Below are 21,816 nucleotides of genomic sequence, written 5' to 3'. Positions count from 1 at the left end.
GTTCAGGGATGCAGAGATACTATCTGAAGTTCCATCCATATTTTCACGCAGTGTTACTCCTAGAATTTGGCCTGTGGATCAGATACTCTGAGTCAAACAGTCTTGCAATCATTAGTCAAATAAGACGCTTCAGATTCACCTCCTTTGTGTCTGGGGACTTCTTGTCAATTGCCTGCAAGGGGGGTTTATGTCGAATGTGTTTGAAGAAGTTAGTTATACTAGTGGATCTATGCTGCTTTATCTTCTTCCTCACTGTTTCAGAATCTGACAAACATCAATTGGAGTTACACCCTCTATTTACTTGAGTGAGACTGGAAAGACACAGGTGTAAAATGCCCCCATGGACACTTCTTGAAAAGAGTTTTTTTCTTGCAAAGTGAATCCATGCGGGCCATCATCTCAGAAACACAGTTAGTAGGGAAAGTAATATTTGTTTATCTCAAAACAGTCTACCCCACATCCTTTTACCCCAGATTTTCAAAAGGCCACAAGGCAGTTAGCTATGTTAGTCTCATTCCCCTTAATTGGAATCATAGAGAAAATCTTAAACACTTCAAAATAAACCTCATTGGGTATGTCTACACTGCAATTAAACACCTGTGCGTGCCCATGCCAGCTGACTTGGGCTAAGGGGCTGTTTAATTGTGGTATAAGGGACTTAAGCTGCAGCCTGAGCTCTGGGACCCTTCCACCTCGCAGGATCCTAGAGCCTGCGCTCCAGTCTGCGTCCAAACATCTACCCTGCAATTTAACAGCCCTGTGACCTGAGCCCCATGAGCTTGAGCCAGTTAGCATAGCTGAGCTGCAGGTTTTTAATGGCAGTGTGCACATACCCTTAATTTCTCCCATTGAACTAGATCTGCAATTAAGTGAATAGCCACTAGGTGTCATTCTGTTCCAGCAATGATCTTGCAGACAGAGTCATAAGTCAAAGTTTTGATAGTTTTTTGTGTGTCTGAAATAGAGCAATAAACATTTCCTCATGATTTGGTTGAAATGCCTATTCAGAAAAGTTAAATTGCTATTCTTTTTTTAAAAATCTGTAAAATTGTCTGATTTCCATAATTTAAAAGAGAAATAACTTTTTTCTAAACAGACTCAACCTTTTATCATAAAGTAAAGCTAAGATCTTTCTGGGTCATTCATCAGTAAAAGACTCTGCATTTCGAACTTAGTGCAAACAGGACTGTTAATCTTGATGTCCAAGCCAGAAAAGAATCTCTTTTACTCCCACCGTGCTTTGGTAGTACTAACTGGAGTGAAAAGTAAAGAAAAAATGGTTTGTCACGACAGTAAGTGGGATGAGACTCAAAATATACCCAGGAAGAAAATGTTAACGGGGTCATTTTTACACAGTGAAGGGGAGATGCGCTATGCTAGGTCTGGAGCAGAAACAACAATAGAATATTTGTGCACGATATTAAACTTCACTTTTGAGCATTTTTTTGTTAGTAAAAAAAAGCACTTTTATGCCATCCAATGACTAGCTTTCTCTCCTTGATTTGCAGAGTGGGAATGTGCTGGCGGTTACGCTAATGTTTTGCTGAAAATCTAACTGCTAAAGCACTATGCTTTAAAAAAACAAATAAAACCCTCCAAACTCTGTCTTGCAAGGTCAGCTAGGCCAGTGATCTACAAGGTGCTATATAGTTTCACAGACCCAGTCACTTGGGCCCAAAAATATTTAAGTGCCTGACTCCCAAATGGTTGGACTGATGAGCTAGTAGTCTAGCAGAGGCAGTAGACTAAGCAACAGGAGCTTGCTTCATCAAATAGAACCTCTACAGCCAGCTAAGGAATAGTGTTAACGGGCTGTAAAGGAAGTTCACTCCTGTTTGACTAAAAGGATGCCTGCAAGACAAGATATTAAAAGTGGATCGTTAATTCTCCATCAAGGGCATGGAGTATCTCTTACCAAGGAGGCAAATCTAATCTAATCTTATTGTGGCTGCACTTTCTTGTTCATCTTAACAAGAGATACTTTCATCTATGGAGATTCATTCTTCTGAAATTGTAAACTCTGATTGCAGGGACCATTTTTAAGTAAAAGCTCTCTGGTTGGAATAAAAAAAAAAATTAAAAATCTGCAATAGACTATTATAATATGAAAGCCAAGGGCTATTATAATAGCATGAGTCTGTTAACGTCTATTAGTTGTCTTGCTTTCTTAGCTTAGTCCACGTCAGTAATAAGTATTTGTATGTAGTGCTACAGGGGTATGTTGCCGTTCATGGAGGAAATAAACCTCACTGCAACAAGAGAATTGCAGTCTAGATAGAAAGCCTTCTTTCTAATCACCACTTCTGCAAACCTCTGAAATATATCTTCAGGAAATCTGATCAAAGAATTGCAACAAGTTACACCTAATTAAGAGACACTGAAATTATGAAGGCTGGGATCCATAGTCTGACTGCTTGTATCTGAATTTGCCTGTCTCTCATCCTTGAAGGGTAAACTGTTCATTTCCTGGTAAAAAGTAGATTAATGTTTCTTTTCCATGTCTTATTCCTTCCCCCCATTTTCCACCTATCCTCAGGGCTTGAGTACTTTGCTCTGGGTAAGTTTTCTGAGCTCTTATCTCACTCCATCCTATTGGATCAAGAATCTTTGCATGAGCTCATTGAAACTGCTTTGCGTTTATACACAGCATATTGTACCACAGGGCATTGCACTTGGATGTCACAATATACTAGTTTTAATACATCTGTTTTAAGCTATAAAGGCATCTTTGCCCTGTTGCAAGTGCTAATAGTCTTTAGAGATTTCATTTTTTCTCCCCAGAGACTTCAAAATAAGCAGGATTAGTTATAGTAGTGTCTTCAAGTACAAACATTTAGTTTTAGGATTTTTAAACTAAAACAGTATGAAAGTAATAAAGTTTTCCTATATACTAATAGCCTTTTTAAAGTAATCAATACACAAAGGCAAGCTGTGCTGTAAAGATGTAAAATTAATTCCAAAGTCATTGTCAGTGTTTGATTCAAGTAGCCCTGTGAGTTAGTTCAGATAGAATTTTGCACTTCTCCCTTTTTATAGATGGAGAGGGGGAATATCCCAATTCATGCCACTGTAGGATTTCTTTTTGTGGTGGGAGTGGAGGAGACTTCAGTAAGTTCTTGGAAGCTCATGCACCAGAAGGTTCTCCAATGTCCTAGCCTTTCTTTGCCTTCCCTATCCCTATTAACTTATTGGGCTGAAGCCTTACATCTTGCATTCTCATGCTTAAGCTTTTTTACCACCATGTGCCTTTTGGAAGCAATATTAATTTTGATTTAGTCTTAACCAAGTCATCTAATGCCTGTTTCTGGGAGAGCTCTACTCAAGGCAGTTGGGCCTAGATTCACAAATGTACTTCAGCATTGTTGTGATGCTGAGCCTTGCAGCATCTAACTTTTAGGAGCCTAGAAAATCACAGGAACACATGATTCGCAAAACCCAAGTTAGGCATCTAGACTCCTTATATATTGTATGGGGAGAGATTTGGTCCCTTAAATTGCTATTCACAAAAGCCAGCATGCTAGGCAGGGAGCCATGTAAGCTAGCCAATGGGAGATACCAATAAGAGAGGTGTGTGCTAAGTCCCTCCCCTCTCACTGAGATGGGTTCCTCAGTTTGGGCTGCAGGGAGCTACCTATTTCTGCTAGCAATTTTCAGCTGTGAACACTCTGAAGTTAAGCACCTCAGTGTTTTTTTCCAAAAAGGTAGGGGGTGGAGGAGGATATCTCTCTTAGTTTTTAGCCCAGTTGGCAGGGTGGTACTCTGGGATGTGGGAGATTCCTGGTTCAAGCCTCCCCTCCCCCCAATGAAAACTTATTTGAACAGGGATCTGCCACCTCTCAAGTGAGTGCTCTAACCAGTGAGCTATGAGATACTGTAATGTGGGGCTCCTTCAGTTGTTTCTGTTGATGCAATTCCACTGTGGATGAATAATTAGTCTCTGGAGCAGAGAGATTGGATTCTGAGTCTCCCACATCCTGGGTAAGTCCTCTAACCACCAAGCTGTAAAATCATTCTCATGCTTGTGTGTGTCTGTCCATCCACGTGCTCTGTCTTTCTCCCATCTCCCTCCCCCTCCACTCCCAGTGATTGTTTCTCCACAGTGGAATGCTAACCACTGTGCTACAAGTTAGGAGGGAAGTTCTTCCGTAGCTGTTTTGTTTGAACTTGCCTGAGGGACCCAGTCCAGTAGGCTGTCACTGAGATGCCTACTAGATCAGGCCCTGCAAATGAGTTTGTTGAACTCTGAAGTCTTCCCCTGGTTTATGTATTGTTCTGGTGCTTATGTGGGGGAGAGACTTCCAAACCCCTAGACTGAGGCAGCAGTGTGCATGCCTAGGGGCAGAAACATAGGCATCAGGAAACTTTTTGCTGCAAAAAAATTAAACACTGAGTGAGTTTAGAAGCCTGCAGGGTTCAGCAAGAGTTTTGTGAATCAGAGTGAAGCCTAAACTGGGACTTAGGCACCTAAACTCAGACTGAAGTGCCTAAGTCTGGGTGTAGGTGCCTAAGTATTTTTGAGAACCTAGGCCTTACTCACTAGTTTAACAGACAACTCCCGTTCCCCTGAACAGTTTGTCAAAGCGATACACACTAACTAACCTTTAATTTTTAACTCTCAAATAGATATTGTGACATCCTCAATTTGATTATAGTATAAAAAGTCCAGTCAAGTGTCTTCATGAAGGGCTAGATTTCTTCTTAAGTAAATCAGATGCCATTTACTAGCATCCTGAATTCCAGATAAAATGGTGTAAATAAAATATAAAACAACTTGATTGGATTGGTTCTATCATGTTAGTCTGCCCAGAGCACCAGAATTATTGTGGGATTGGAGAATATTCGTGTTTTCCACAATGTCCATTTTGCAATTAATGCCATAACTTGGTATGTTGTTGATCAGACAGAATTTGATGTTCTAAAAATAAAATGATAGCCTATAGTTTTTAGCATAAAAAATCCTGATACATGTGAGTCTTTGTGAAAAGTAAACATTTAGGGAAATTTTAAAGGTACAAATGAGTAGGATGCCTTCAAAAAGCTCTCCCCAGTGGAGTTTCCTCTGAGCTCTTAAAATGGTATCGTCCGTAAGGAATTATTTTATGTAGTGTCATGTTTCATTCTGTTAGATAAAACTTTTCAGGAAGAGAAATAAACATAAGGCACTTGACTGAACTAGAAACTAAGAAGCAAAATATTTGTGTAATGCATTGTGTGTAATTTGGATACATTTTTTTCCCCTTGCTGCTTCCACGGCTGTTCATAAATGACTACAATATGCTATCAACTGACTTGCTATTTTACATGTTCATTTTATATATTGGCATGTCATTGCTTATGCCAGCATGTTGCCACGGCAGTTACACTGATACATTGAGAATTGACTCTCCGCTCTTAATTTATAATACTTTCTATGCAATATTGAAGCAAGAGCACAATGGCAGAGTGCAATTCCAGCTCCACTGAAAACATTTAATACTGTTTATCTTCTGTCTATGCTTGTCAGTGAAAAATGAGCTGTTATACAGTATATGTTAGATGAAGTGGCATCGTACTAATCTTAATTTTATAAAATTGAAGCTACTTTGTGTCAAGCAGTTTCTTTATAAAAGATTCAATCTTAAAATGTGATAATTTTTTAACAGGCAGATTGTCATGTGAATCAGGAGTGATACTGGATTTTTTTATTTAAAAGCAATATACTTTAAATTCTGACAAAACATATAGAGAATATACAGTAGATGATGAAGTAAACTTTCATCATGGTATGAAAATCAATACCACTGTATATTGTTTATTTTTTATGGTATTCAGTGTAGTTGGTCACAATAGTCCAAGCACTAAATTAATTTAAAGTGATATAAAACTTTCAAAACCACTTATCTACAATTTGTGCTATAATGAGGGAGAAGATGGCATGTTAGAATTGTTAGGAAAGAAAACTATATCAAACTCTAAAGTTGAGAATACTTACTCAGTAGTGGTTTTGCAAATGTCTGTGATTCAAGAGTTAACATTCTGGTGATCCAGTAGGAAAGGAAACTTTCTGGCCTTCATAATTTTGATTGTGACAAGATATACAACCTTAAATTTGTAGGTATACTGGTCCATTTCTACCATAGAGGTTTCTGAATCACTACAGAAACTAACTGCTTTTTCTTTTTTGAGTAAGATGGTTACTAATTGTGCTGTTCACTTACTGATGAATCTATTTGAAAAAAGTATTTATTGTATTTTTAATCAAGCATTTAAAACAGTGTTACAAGATCTGTCTAGAAACTGGTGTTCTATTAAAAGATGACCTGCGATTGAAAACAACTTAAAGATTTTGGGGTCTTTTGCACTCCAACTATTTTTTTTGTCTCATAGTATGAAAACAAATTATTTATTGGTTGGTTTGCTTTACCCATATTTGTGTTTTGGTCTTCCTTGTGCTACATGGAAGCCACCTTCACTGATGAAGGCTTTTGATGTATATACTTAGTGTGTGATATTTCTGTCAATTCTGTGTCAAGATTATTTAGGATGGGGCAAGGTGCCTCATGGGTAAGGCCCTTCGTTTTTTGTTTTTACTGATTTTTGTTTTGTTTTGTTTTACCAAAACGTTCTTGGGTTTGACAGAAGCTGTTTGTTTTTTTGTTTTTGTTTTTTATTTTTTTACCTGAATTTTGGGAAACTCAAGCAGATGAAAATACACATTAAGACTCCAGTACCTTACGATAGGCAGGTTGGTTTGTTAACAATAAATTAAATGTAAATGTGAGGCTGTCCATTGAAGTAAGTGGAATGTAATGGAAAATACAAATGCACAGATGCATGTGCATATGTATATGTACTGTTAATGTATAGTTCATGAAATAAATTGCAGCATTAAATAACTTTCTTTCAGTTCTGTTACTTATCTATATTTGTTGCTTTTTTCTCTTCTTCCCATCCCCCATTACTAACCCAGACTTTTATCCAGAAGACTGAAGTTTTTACGCCAATTTTTCACCTTTTTTAATATTTTGTAGTAAACAGATATTCCTGGGAAATGAAATAATTTAAAAAACCCAAACCAAGGGGTTTTGTGATACGTTCCTTAAGATGGATAAGTTTTAAGTTGAAATTACTTCGAAAAAGGAAGGCAAAGGAGCAAAGCACCTTTTTAAATCACTGAAAAAGCAGCAATGGTTGGAATTGGAATTTTTTGTGGTGCATTAGAAAATGTGACTTCACTAACTGAACAAGATTCTTGGGTTTGTTTGTGGAAAGCAGGAGGACTTAGATTTTATTAAGGCATGGCCATATTCATGAAACAATAGTTATTCTACAAATCTTCTATGGAAAAAAAAGTGGAAAGCAAAATGCTAACTAAAAGATGTTTTTGAAAAGTTTTTGTGCAAATGGCTGACTTCCTGCCTGCTTGCTTCAGGCCTGTGATATAGACACAAGTTTTGGTGGAGTTCCTTTTTCATTTTTGGTAAAGTCTCTAACACAGTGTTTCTCAGCCTGGGGGTTTAGAGGGGTTGCAAGTGCAGAGCTGGTATTGGGGGTGGCAAGAAAGGCAATTGCCTGGAGCCACAGGGGTGCCATGAAACTAAGTTACATGCCTCAGCCCCATGGGGGTGGGACTCAGGCTTCAGGGGTACAGTAGTTTGGAAAGGTTAAGAACCACTGCTCTAACATATCTGAATGCCTGTGCCAATAAGAAAGCCTCATTGATTTGTTTTCATTATGTTTTAGTCTTTGGATCTACCAAAATACTTAATGGTAAAATGTCAGGTCTTATCTTAAATAAGGTCAAAGATGACTTTTAAAGAAGGAAATTTTTTTTTTTTTTTTTTTTTTTTTTTTTTTTGAAACTGGCTTTTGTCAGCATTGCAAACATAAGAACTGCCATACTTGGTCAGACCAATATCCAGCTAGCCCAGTATCCTGTCCTCTGACATGGGCCAGTGCCAGATACTTCAAAGGGAATAAACAGAATAGGGCAATCATCAAATGATCCATCCCCTCTGGCAGTCAGAGGCCTAAGAACACCCAGAGCATATAGTTAGGAATGCAACTATCTTGGCTAATATTGATGGGCCTGTCCTCCAGGAACTTATCTAATTCTTTTTTAATCCAGTTATAGTTTTGGTCTTCACAACATCCCCTGGGAACAAGTTCCACAGGTTGATTATGCATTGTGTGAAGAGAGATTCCTTTTTGTTTGTTTTAGACTAGCTGCCTATTAATTTCATCGAGTGGCCCCCTGGTTCTTGTGTTATGTTAAGGGGTAAATAACACTTTTTCTCCACATCATTAATGAGTTTATAGACCTCCACCACATCCCCCTTTAGTCATATCTTTACCAAGCTAAATACTTTCAATCTTTCTAATCTTTCCTCATATGGAAGCTGTTCCATACCCTAAATCATTTTTGTTGACCTTCTCTGAACTTTTTCTATTTCTAATATATCTCTTTTGAGATGGGGTGATCAGAACTGTATGTGATATTACAGGTGTGGGTATACCATAGATTTATATAGTGGCATTAGGGTATTTTCAGTTTTGCTATCTATCCCTTCTTAATGGTTCCTAACAGTGTTAGCTTTTTTTGATTGCTGCTGCACATTGACTAGATGTTTTCAGAGAAATATTCAGTCTCCAAGGTCTTTCTTGAGTGGTAGCAGCTAGATTTACACCCCTTCGTTTTGTATGTATAGTTAAGATTATGTTTTCCAATGTGCATTACTCTGCATTTATCAACATTGAATTTCATCTGCCATTTGTTCCCCAGTCACCTAGTATTGTGAGAGCCTCTTCAGTCTGCTTTGTACTTAACTGTCTTGAGTAATTTTGTATCATCTGTAAACTTTGCCACCTCACTGTTTCCCCCTTTTTCTAGATCATTTATGAATATGTTGAACAGTACAGATTCTTAGGGGATCCTGCTATGTACCTCTCTCCCTGCTGAAAACTGACCATTTATTCTTACCCTTTGTTTCCTGTCTTTTAACCAGTTACTAATCCATGAGAGTACCTTGTCTCTTATCATATGACTGCTTACTTTGCTTAAGAACCTTTGTCTAGGGACCTTGTCAAAGGCTTTCTGAAAATCTAAGTACACTATATCCACTGGATCACCCTTGTCCACAGTTTGTTGGTCCACTCAACGGATTCTAATAGATTGGTGAGGCATGATTTCCCCTTAAAAAAGCTGTGTTGATTCTTCCCCAACAAATTGTGTTTACCTATGCATCTGATAATTCTGTTCTTTACTATATTTTCAACCAATTTGCCTGGTACTGAAGTTAGGCTTACTGGACTGTAATTGCCAGTATTGCCTCTAGAGCCTTTAAATGAATGAGTGTGTCATAATAGCTATCCTCAAGTCATTTGGATTTAAGTGATAGATTACATACCAAAGTAGGGAGTTTTGCAATTTCATCTTTGAGTTCCTTCAGAACTCCTGAGTGAATATTGTCTGTTCCTGGTGACTTATTACTGTTTAATTTATCAATTTATTCAAAAACCTCCTCTATTGACAACTCAGATTCAGCCAGTTCCTTTTATTTGTCACCTAAATTGGACTGCCTAATTATAATTTTACACTTGACTTGCCAGAGTTTATGCTCCTTTTTATTTTTCTCAATAGGATTTGACTTCCAATTTTTAAAGAATGCTTTTTTGCCTCTTACGCTTCTTTTACTCCATTTAGCCATGGCGGCATTTTTTGGTCCTCTTACTATTCTTTTTAATTTGTGGGATGTAAATTTAATTTGAGCCTCTATTATGGTGTTTTTAGAAAGTTTCCATGCATTTTGAAGGCCTTTCACTTTTGTGGTTGTTCCTTTTAACTTCTGTTTAACTACCTTCCTCATTTTTGTGTAGTTCTGTAGTTTTCTGAAGTTAAATGCTACTGTGGTGGGCTTCTGTGGTATTCTCTCCCCCTCCTCTCCTTCACCCACGGATGTTAAATTTAATTATATTATGGTTGCTATTACTGAGCAGTTCAGCTATATTCATTGCTTGGACTAGATCTTGTACTGTGCTTAGCACTAAATCAGGAATCGCCTCTTTTCTTGTGGGTTCCAGGACAAGCTGCTCCAAGAAGCAATCATTGATGGTGTCTATAGACTTTATTTCTGCATCCTGTCCTGAGATGACATATACAAAGTCAATATGGGGATGTGAAATCCCCCATTACTGGTTTTTTGTTTTTATAGCCTCTCTGATCTTCCTGAGCATTTCACAATCCTCCATCATCATCATCATCATCCTGGTCAGGTGGTCAGTAGTTTATTCCTACTGCTATACTCTTACTATTCAAGTATGGAATTTCTAGCCAAAGAGTTTGATTCATCTAAGATTTTTACTATATACTACTTTCTCATATAGTGCCACTCCCCAACCAGCATGAACTATTTTGTCATTCCTATGTATTTTGTATGCTGGTATTAGTATCCCATTGATTGTCATCATTCCACCAAGTTTCTGTGATGCCATTTATATAGATATCCTCATTAATACTAGGCACTCAAGTTCAGCCATCTTAATATTTAGACTTCTAGCATTTGTATACAAGCACTTATAAAATTTGTCGCTTTTTAGTTTGTCTGCTTTCATGTGATGTAATTGAATTGGACTCCTTTTTTCATTTGATTTGTTTCTCTTCTGTTCCTACTTGTACTTTATCAACTTCTATCTTCCCCTCTTTACTAGGCTATAGAGAGTCCACGTTAATAGATCATCCCCATATGATGTCTCTTTCTGAACTGTGTGCTCCTCTGTACCTCTCCGCTTTCCCCAGTCCTTAGTTTAAAAACACCACTACATCCTTTTTAATTTTACATGCCAGTAGTCTGGTTCCATTTTGGCTGAGGTAGAACCCAACCTTCCTCTATAGGCTCCTACTTTCCCAAAAGTTTCCGCAGTTCCTAATAAACGTAAAACCCTCCTCCTTGCACCATCATCTCATCCGTGCACTGAGACCCTGCAGTTCTGCCTATCTAATTAGTCCTGCATGTGAAAATGAATGCATTTCTGAGAATTTTACCATGGAGGTCCTGATCTTTAATCTCATACCTATCAGCCTAAATTTGAACTCGAGGACCTCTCTCCTACCTTTTCTTGTGTCATTGATCCCCTCGTGTACCTCAACCATCGGCTTCTCCCAGCACTAGACATAAGTCTGTCTAGATGTCTCGAGAGATCCACAGTCTTCTAACCTGGCAGACAATTCACCATGTGGTTCTTCATGTCATCACATACCCAACTACATATATTTCAAATGATTGAATACCCCGTTACTATTACTTGTCTCTTTCTAATAATTGGGATTCTCTCCTACAGAGAGGTGTCCTCAGTGCAAGAGAATATAACAATTCCAATGCAACTAGTGTAAGGGCTTTATCACTGATGTGTCGGGTAGTAAGAAATTGTTGCATATTTTCACATGCTGGCTTTCCTTGATAACAATTTTGTTCAGCAGCCCAAACTCTCTGGATCTGACAATGCAGCTGCAAATACAGCTACCATGTGACATTTTGGGAGGAACTTTAAATAAAAATCAGATCCATGAAATACAAGTTTAAATAAAATATGGCCAGAAGAACTTCTCTAACTTAAAATCAAATTTGGTACAAAAATGGTTTTCATTTTATAAGCTGCGTAAGCAGGAAACAGACGTAATCTCTAGTGCTCCCAAGTCATAAAGTTTTCTAGTCAAATGATGTCTTGTACAACAATATCGTAGTTCAGAATCCAATTCACTTGAAATAATTATATATTCTTTATAAAAGCATTTAGTGCATCATCCTTAGCAACCAAGAACAGCTTTATAAAAATGAACTGTAGCTTTGCAATTCTTCTAGTGGTGTTCCTGAACTGTGGGCATGTTTTGAATTATTTATAAGATCATCAGATGATGGTGAAAACATACTTTTTATAGGGAGCATGCATGATGTCTTTAGGAACTTTTCAGAAAACTCTGATTTTAAAATCTCTCTCCATCTTACATTGTAATTGTTTTTCTTTCCTGACTTTTACAGTACTGTGACTTGACTTAACATAACATAATGCAAAAGATCCAAAAATATTAAATTAAATCTCTCAAATGGTTTCTGTCCTTTACCTGAAAAACTGGAAGAAGCAAAAAGGCCAAGCAAGATGCCCATTTGTGCGAATAAAAACTGAATTAGTCTCTCATCATGCAGTGTTGCTCTATTGTCTCACACTGAACAATTGGATACTGTTTATACAAGAACAGAAATTAACTCAAAATTCAGGTTTTTATGGTGTTCATTTATACTTGCTCTAAGTCTACCTGGGAATAATGAGTTACTTTAATGCTTTCCTGTTTTGATGTAATGGAGCCTGTGTTATCTGAAATCCAATTTTATTAGAGCTCTCTTTATTACCTTTAAGAAACATGACTTCTGGCATCACTATATGGTATAAAATCAGACTTTGCCCTTAGCTTATTTTGTTCACAACAATGACATCTTATTGCATCGTTGAGTTGGTTAGTGTGTTGGGCTTTATGTGCAATAAAAAAATCCCACAAGCCCCAATATAAACCCATAAGGACTTAATAAAGGTGTGCGATCATTATCTCTCTTTAATTACATTTTTTGTGTAGCCTGTAATGATATGTCGGTGCCTCTCCTAAAACTGTAAAGCTTGTCTATGCTAGCCTTATCTGTCTGTTTAGGTCTTTATGCCAAGCCCATCACTACATTTACTGAGCACTTCTGGAACATTACAGATTGCACAGAGGGTAATAGTGTGGCTAGTAACAAAATGTAATTATAGGAAAAGTCTTGTTTGCAACAGTCAGATTTCCCAGATCTCACTCTTTTTGCACCTGTAAATAAAGTTGACACTTTTCTCTGAAATGTATACTGAAAAGGGCCTTTTGTGCCTATTTCATTTACGCAAGAATAAGCATTTTATTATTCATGTAGAAGGCATCTTTAATTTCCTCTGTATGTCTTTGTTTCCAGGAATGCCTGCAGTCTGTAACCCAGGCATGGTACCAGTGGCAGTGCCACCTCCTCCAGTCAACCCTCAGCATCTGTGTAATGAAGAGGATCTGAAATCTATCCAAGACATGTTCCCCAACATGGACAGGGAAGTAATTCGTTCAGTGCTAGAAGCCCAGAGAGGGAATAAGGATGCAGCTATCAATTCATTACTTCAGATTACAGAAGAGTTATAGACCCCAACCTGTGCATTGTCTCTGTCCTTGATGCCACCCTTATTTTGACTTGCCAAGCCAGGGATTTAGCTAGAGGAAGAATTTCCTAACAGATTCCTGTGAGCATCCTCTCTGAAAGAGATTGTACCCCTTTTTCACCTTGGATATTTGCACATTTTTCAGTTTCTCTTTGACACTTTGTTTTACATTTGTTCTACAGAAGCATGAGACATTTTTGTTAATACCAGCCGTATCATATGTGGCTTTATTTCTGTCTGGGTAGGGGAGAGTGCTGCTTTTTTCTCTCCCTGTTTGAAAACAAGAGCATGTTCATAAGATCTCTGTAACACTTCACAGTTTGGGATTTACTGCTCTGTCTGTTGGATGGGAAGAGTTATATTTTCGGGGAGTTGGGTTTTTTCTTTACGTATTACTTTTAATAAAACGTTTTTGTTTCAGTAAGCTGTCTGTTTCTGCCAGAGATATAAAAAATGATTATACAATGGTGTTTGGTTTCTCCTGTGGCATTCAGTTATTGCTGTGTATAGTCCAACTATCCTTAACATAGTTTTAAAGCTATTAACAAGCTGGTGTTCTTGTTGTAGCCTTTAGTGTTTCTAGTTAGCCCACCCACCCATCCTTGTGATTGGGCACCAAAGCAATATATATGTTTGGTGGGCATTTAGAGCTCAATCCTAGCATTTGATATTGCTGTACTAGTGAAATCTGCAGGTGGTGATTTTTCCAGATACACAATGTGTGTTGCTGTATCGGGACAGGATTGGGCCCTAATGTGTTCCTGCAGTTACTTGCACATTCTACATTCCTGTGATTATTCCAAAGGATGAATGCAGAAGAAAAGATTTTATATCTGGAAAATTATGTATAAAATAAACATTTAATTATTTAAGGAGCTGCCTTGTAATAAGAGATCATGGTTGATTTTTTTTTTTTTTTTTTTTTTATATAAAGTATAGCCATTATGTTTTAAGAAGAAACATGCTTCACTCACTCCTATTTTTTCAGCAAAACTGTCTTTTTACCTGGAGGAAAAAATACTTTTTAATGAGTCAAGATTTTTTGGTAGTCTGGGGTAAGGAGTAGCAAAGATTGCTGCAGAATATTTAATAGGTATAAAAAGTATTTAAAGAGTTGTTTTAGTGATTTGTTGAGTTACAATTGATCTTAACTAATTCAGTTGAATTTGATGCATACAAATAGAAGATTTCTCTTCAGTGAGATAATGGAGAATCTAACATCCTAAATTGGCAGATCCTCCCAAAAGGGGAAGGAGATTGCATATAGTCATAGCATGTGTTTAATGTGCATGCAACATTATAGCTTAAATCTACAGAGCCTTTGGAGAGGGGACAGTTTATACCTTTTTGATAAATTTCTGCAGCTTCTTAATTTTTTTAAAACAGCAATGTAATGAATGCACTTGAAGTAGTATGCAGAAATTTATTTTCAATAATGTGCAATGTCACTGTTCTGTCTTCTTAGTAGTGTTTTTAAAACTGTTTTACAATGCTTTCTACAATAGCCATAGCTTGTATTTTTTTCAAGTGTTTGAATGTACACTTGAAATACAGGGTCTCAAGGATGGTTCATGAGAATTTTAGTAAACCAGGTTTGGAATAAGAAAAGAAGGACCCTTATTCTTTCTCTCTTTCCTCTCTTTTTTTCTTCCCCAAGCATCAGATTCTTTTACATTCACAAATAAATTGCTTTCCCCAGTATCTTCAGGAAGCTTCCTGGCTGAGCCAGGGATGGATCATAAATATTTTTTTCTGATTAAAAAGTATGGGGGTTAAGAATTTTTAAATACAGTACCAAAATTGTCCTGGTTTTCTTTCATTGGTTGATTTTTTTTTTTAAAGCTTCTTTTCATGATGCATCAGACAAACAATTTTTAGTTATGACAAATATTCCCCATTGTCTGAGTTGGCAGACTTACATCTTGTAAATATTTAATTCTGTCTTTAGGTTCTCCCACTGGTTTTACCTTTCCCTGAGAATTCAAGGCTACAGTCTCTGTGCATTTTACCTGTACAGCTCATTATATCTTTACCTTTTGCTTCTCTAGAAAGAGCTTTTCATCAGAAAGCTAGCCTTGTTTCTCGTTTTTATCACAGAACTCAGCACTAGACTGCGCATCCAGTCATTATCTTCATAGCACAGAAATTTCCTGTGGCATAGCTAGCCTACTTTTCAAGAAAAAGATGATCACCTCTCAACTTCTTGGTAAAAATTTAGGGACGAGTCCCTGGCTATAACACTTGTACAAATGGTATGAATTGCTAGAGTAGAACAATTCAGGGAAAATGTACATAATATTAAAGATTTATATAAAATTACTTGGAATCTACAGTAGCAGATTTTTCTAAAGCAAGTGGTCCTGGTTTGACCTGTGGTTTGGGGAAGTAGTTTGCTGTCACCTGAGATTGTATTGCTAATCCTATTATGGCCAAATTGTAAGCGTAGAACAGTCAACTCTGAGTGCTTTTAACAATCAGGAGGAGGAAGTGAGAATGTGAGACTAACGACTGAATTTCTGGAAGAATCTTAAGTTTTCCATGGGACCTCTAGACCTACTCTTGGAAGTCCTTTTTTGTAAGATGCATGTGTTATACGAAGTATAGTAGTGAGAAGGTGGACAGTTTAGGAGCAGTATGGCAAATACGTTGGACTCCATGGGATTAAAATATCATACTGTGTCAATATTAAGAAATATTGACCTGAGGATATCAATTCAATGGGGGCTTGAGCATTATGAATGTGAAAAGAAGCCTCCAAGATGCACTAATTGTATTTTCTTTGTCCTTAAAATTAACAAGACAAAAATCACAAACCTACTCAGTTTTTCTCTATACATATCTCCTCCTCTCACCTCCCCACAATTGTTATGCTGTGTCTCGTCTTCAGTTTCATGTCTGAGGGATTTTTGAACTAGCAAGGAATAGTTAAAAGTATCAGTTGAGGGTCCTGAAATGCAGAACTGAAAGGCAGTACCTTGTTGGGTTTTGTTTTAAATTAAATTAAATTAAATACATCACGCATTCTGTTGCAGTGTGTGACTTATATGCTTCGTTTAATAGAACAATGTGTCCTGATCGTACTTCTGTCACACTCAACAGCTTACAACAACCTGGAGCCAAAGCCGGCTGTGTGATACTGGCATCTGCTTAAAGTTAGTGCTGTTTGCACTAGCTTCAATCCAGCCAAGGACTTGCCCTGGCTAAAGATAGGAACATGTTTGTCTAGCTAGATCCTTGCTACTTTCTCCTCAACCGCTGTTCTTGTGTGCTGAAGGTACCAAATGTTTTCCCTTTGCAAATATTACTGCTTGTGTTGGTTGACATGTAATATTGTACAGAGGATGTTTTTGCTGTAATAATTCTGGAGGCATTGTTTCTCACTGTATTGAGGTCCAGTGTCCAGATGTTTTTCTTTTATTGTAAAATACATTTTGACTTTTTTCATTCTAATTTAATAAATGTATCATGTATATCAAAACAGAAGAAGCAGTCCTTTATGGAAGAAGCTATACCTCTTACCCTGTATGCATTCAGACTAAATAATCCAGCTTTCAATTTCTGTGATCAACGGTCAAAATAAAAATGAAGACAAACCTAGGATGTTGTAAGAAATCTGTTTCACTTCAGATATTTGTAAAATATTTGATTACAATGCTGTGTTTTTATGCACATCACTCTTCCCCTTGATGAGTCATTTTGTATTCTAATACCACAGTTATTTGATTACAGATTGCACTTGAATTCTTGTAGAGATGCAATCCACCTGCTGTGTTAGTACAGTAAGTGTTTAAAAATGTCCTAAGGTGGCTGCATGTACCATTCATAAACATAAATGTGTACATCTAAAACAAAGAAAGTAGGACAGATTTACAGGGTGGAGCACTTTATCCTGGGAAGCAATGACTCTGAGAGAGGTTTGGGAGTCATGGTGGAAAATCAGCTGAACACAAGCTTCCAGTACAAGGCAAGGCGAAAAGGATTAATGCAAATCTATTAATAGGTGTGTTTTTGTTCTACTTACATACTATTCTATTCCAAGGATATTATCTTCATAGTTATCTTCTAGTAATGTAACACCAAAGGAAATTTTGCTTAGCATGAGGGAGCAGAGTCTGCATAATTGAAAGGTATATGAAACAAAAATCAGCTATTTCTGTGAATGAATTACTCATGTAGGGAGAAGAATGGGCTCCATTGTCTCAATGGAATGAAATCTGGTTACAGAACGGTGGTCTCCTGCTAATGAATAAGTGGACAAAAGGGTATTAATTAACTTATTTTTAGCTATAAATAAGAATTGTGTCCCAATGTAGCTGACAGTTTTCAGTCACTAAAATCAATAATTCTATTTAAAGGTTCTGTAAACTAGTAACTGGCTTATTTATATGTAGATCTGGGTGAAATTTTTTTGGTGAATAGTTTATTCAGCAAAAAAATGCAGTTCCATTTCGACTCAAAAAATCAAAATAATGTTCTTTGAATTCTGGTCGCTATGTATTCCACATGTGGGTTACGTGTGCCCTCCATGCATCTGAGACCAGAGATTTGCAGCAAGTAGTGCTATTGGTCTGTGCTGCTCTTCTCATGCTCTGAATCAAGAGCATAAAGAGAGATGCGGACCAACATCCCTCCAGTTCCTCCTTACCATATCATGGCCTGTGTAGCAATTCTGTGTCCATTCTGATCTTCCTCTTGGAAAGGCTAAAACAATGTTTCATTTTGACCCCACTCAAAATTTTTGGTTTAGATTTTGGGCACTTTTAACGAGAGCAAAGGAGTATATTAACAAAACTCTGTGTGGCGGGGTGTGTCCTCTTTATAACTTTAAGTGCCAGTGCTTAGGGCTCTCAGATGGGTGACCCAGGTTCAGTTTCCCTGCTGCCTGATGTGGAGAAGGGATTTCAATTTGTCTCCCACATTTCAAGAGCGTGCTCTACCCACTGGGTTGTGGGATAGTCTCATGTGGGGCTTTCTCAATCTTTCCTGTTGAAGCTGTTCCACTTTTTATAAATGAATAGTTACTAGAGCAGAGATTCAAACCGTCCATATACTAGGTGAGTAACCTAACCCCCAGGCTATAGACTCATTCACACACTTTCCCAGGCCAAATGGTTATTCGTTCACATTATGAATGATGTTGGGGGACTCACTAAGGATGTGGGAGGCCCAAGTTCTAGTATCTGCTCCAATAACTATAAAAAGTGGGAGAGCTTCAGCAGGAGAGATTGAGAAAGCCCCCTAGCCCAGTTCAAGTCCCTTTTCTACATCAGGCAGAAGGGGAAATCGTCCCATTGCTCTCTCATCCCAGGTTAGTGCCCTAACCACTGGGCTGAAAAGTGTTAGAGCATCACCAACACCAATATCATCAATTCCTTCTCTCCACCTTCCCCCATTTTGTGAATCTAGTCCTTTAACTTTTCTTAAGTGCCCAGAATTAAAATATTTTGTGTTCGATCCAACCCAAAAAACTTGCAACCTTTTTTTGATTTGCCAAATTTCATTCAGTTTGACCCAAAGCAAAACTTTAAAACCATTTTGTTTTGGAACTGCCAACAAACTGAAAAATCCATTATTCACCTAGTTCTATTTAGTTGTTGAATGCTAGTTTCCATCCCCACTGAAGTGCTAAAGCTTCTCATTGGGGTCCTTGTATTTTTTCAGTGCGCTGTAGTAGATAAGAGGAAAATATGAAGATGAATTTACTCAGGGAAGTGGTAGCATTCTAGTGATTGCTGAAGCATCTATTTAGCATTTTAATTTTAGGACGTATTAGAATCTTCATTTCAATGTTGATAAAGCAACAGTGGTGTGGGGTGTGAGGAAGAGTTGTTTAACTGTTAAAGCATTAAAATGTACTAATAAAAATTGTTCCTCTGAGAGAAATAATGAAAATACACTATGCATTTCCTTTCAGTCAGAGTAAGGGAAAATGTATTGAGAGATTTTTATGCTGGAAAATTGGATCAGTAGCCTCCTGAAGGTTGTTTAATTTGTGCCTCCTTGATCTTCAGTCAAGTTGCTCAGAATCCACGTATACCTATTTTCAGAGTGCCATTTGTATAACCTGAAAGTGTGTTTTCTTTACTGGTTTATAAGAGTGCCATTAGGCTAAAATTACATTCCACATCTATTAAGTTTGCAGTAATTTAAAAACTGAAAGTAATAAATTTCTTTTACTATAAAATGGGAAAGTGATTTTCCCTATTTCAAAGTCAATCATTAACTGCCTCTGTATATTGGTGGTGATGGAGTTGGAAAGGAAGGTGAAAAGTATTGTCGCTGGCTAAATGCATAGCCTTATTATGGAATGTATATTTGGAAATGAATTTGTTATGAACATTTGAAGTACAAGGCAGATTAGATATAAAATGTGCAATACCAGATTTACAATACTAATTTCTTATTTAGTTACTGGGAGTGCACAATGGATTATTGAGTTACTAGGAATAGTGTCTGCTCATTCTCTGAGAGCATTGGTGCTGATACAGCTTTATGGATTGGGAATCAGGAGCAGAATTTACATGGCAGAACTGAAGTGCATCACCTCTCCAGGATACATGCACAAATCATTTGCTTAAGGTGAAGGACATTTGCTGCCAAATCTTTTTTTGTTTTCAAATTGTTTTACAATGAAACTCCAGATAGAAATACAGAACAGTGGGTACACTGAAAGCCAACACTACACAGGAGGTGTGCAGAACTTAGAGTCCCTTGATAAGGTGAAATTCATCCTCTCCTTAGAGAAAATAAACAGTTAATATGGTGTGAATTTAACAAGGCTTTTGGTTCTTCAGTTTTTGTTGTTGTTACAGTTTGCAGTCTTACACTTTGTTCTTCATTGTTGGCTTTTAATAGCACCCCACCTTAATGCTTTACAGAAAAACTAAAAACTTCCACATCCTTGTAAAGTAGGTACTTGTGAAGTTACCCTCTTTAGAGGCAGAAAGTTAGAGTTCACTTTTCCAAAGCCAAACCTGCTATCCGAGCCAGTATTAGTGCAGAGGTGTTCAATGCTCCACCTTGTGTGCTCAGGCCACTTGACCATGCCTGTTTAAGAAGCCTTCACCTTGTTTCCTTACTATTTTTCTGCAGTCTCACCCCACAAACCCAAGCAGGAAACTCCTGTTTCAGAGCTGTGAGAATCAGTATATTTCCTTACTTAACATATGCCCTCAAATTTGAAACTTTGTTGTGCAGCTTCCCACAGTAAGAACTGAATTAGTCTAAAGGAGCCTGCTGTTGGTGTGTGAGGTAAGCATTTTGTTCAGTCTGTAATGCATGCAGACTTTCTTGGTGTCAGAGACCAGCCCCAGAAACAGCCAGTCTCTTGCATGCTGGGGTATTGTTAAGTCCACACTGCAAAATTCTTATAAAAATGTACTAGCTTGACTACATCCAATAGCCCAAGGAAAGGACTTCTTGCAATTAATAAGTCAGGGCTAGTCACAAAGGGATTTAGATGCCTAACTGCCACTTTAAGCAGCTGAATCCAAAATTTAGATCTTCAAAACCTCTGCTCAGCTGTCACCTAACTCTGAAGGTGATTAAACTTCTTCTGGGAAAGTGCCCCTATGTGCTTACATTTCTGCTAGATGGCTATGCAAATGCCTACCAAGTCTTGACACTGCCAAGTTGCTTATCACCTAAGTCCTATAGGAATACTCAATCTAGATGTTCCCTGCCTATCTCACCTGCAGGGCACCATCTGTAGGTGTTTTCAGAGGAGGCCAACTGGTTTGCACCCCACACGAAACACGTGGTGGTACCGCCCCTTACCTATAGCCCAGATGTTAGAGCACTCAACTGGAAACTTGGAGACCTGGGTTGAAGTCCCTGATCAAAATCAGGCAGAGTGGAGATTTGATCCTGAGTCTCTGATATCCCAGGTGTGTGTTCTAACCAGTGGGTATTGGCGAGGTGAGGTAGGTAAGATGGGGATGCCATAACCTCTTTATTTTTTGGTGAGAAAGGACTAACCTGGCTTAGGAACCTAACTTAAGGAGAGGGATTTCATGGTTGTAGCATACCAAGAGGAAATGGGCACTCCCTGTATTAAATTCAATAACTAGTTTCACTAAAGTATAACTTGTGTTGGCAAAAGTAGATCTTTCAGAAGAGTCATCCAGTCTTTATTTGAAGGCATAAAGACATTGGGGATCTACCATTTGCCTTGGTAGTTTGAGAGTGATTAACTATTGTAACACTATTTAAAAAAAATTTAAAATTGTGCCTGATTTCTAATTTGAATTTGTCTGGCTTCAGTTTCTCGCCCTTGGTGGTTCTTATGCCTTTCTCTGCCTAATTAAAGATCCTTTTAGTACCTGAGATTTTCTTTTCATGAAAGCACAATATAGTGTAACAAAATCACTTCTCAATCTTATTTTTGATCAACTAAACAGTCTGAACTGTTTAAATCATAAGAACACTGTCCCTGGGAACTTTGTGAGTATATATCAAGCATTCTAAATTGGTTTGGTTTAATTTATTATCTGGTTTGTACATACTTCAATTGCAAAGTAACTTGTCTAATCATCACTAGGAGTGTGAATGAAGACACCCCATCAAAGATATACTCAATGGCTGTGTGTGTATTTTAGATATTTTAATGAACTTCAG

The 21,816-nt window shown here is 37.6% G+C and overlaps 1 protein-coding gene across 2 annotated transcripts in view; it reads left to right on the top strand.

The window, feature by feature from the left end:
• The window catches only part of TOLLIP (toll interacting protein), a 60,670-nt gene extending 43,873 nt beyond the window's left edge, over window positions 1–16,797 (top strand). Inside the window, exons 6-7 of one of the 2 annotated variants that reach the window (XM_067540565.1) lie at window positions 2,537–2,557; window positions 12,969–16,797. In XM_067540565.1, coding sequence (XP_067396666.1) covers window positions 2,537–2,557; window positions 12,969–13,183 — 236 coding nt within the window. In that variant the 3' untranslated portion in view covers window positions 13,184–16,797. The remainder of the gene's footprint in view (window positions 1–2,536; window positions 2,558–12,968) is intronic. The other variant, XM_067540566.1, reaches the window with a different exon arrangement.
• Window positions 16,798–21,816: the final 5,019 nt, after the last annotated feature.

The sequence above is a fragment of the Emydura macquarii genome, unplaced genomic scaffold (genome assembly GCF_026122565.2).
Source record: "Emydura macquarii macquarii isolate MOO-44397 ecotype Brisbane River unplaced genomic scaffold, CSIRO-AGI_Emac_v2 contig_587, whole genome shotgun sequence".
Taxonomy (NCBI): Eukaryota; Metazoa; Chordata; order Testudines; family Chelidae; genus Emydura; species Emydura macquarii.
The sequence above is the reverse complement of the archived record's forward strand: the minus strand, read 5'-3'. Positions and strand labels throughout refer to the sequence as shown.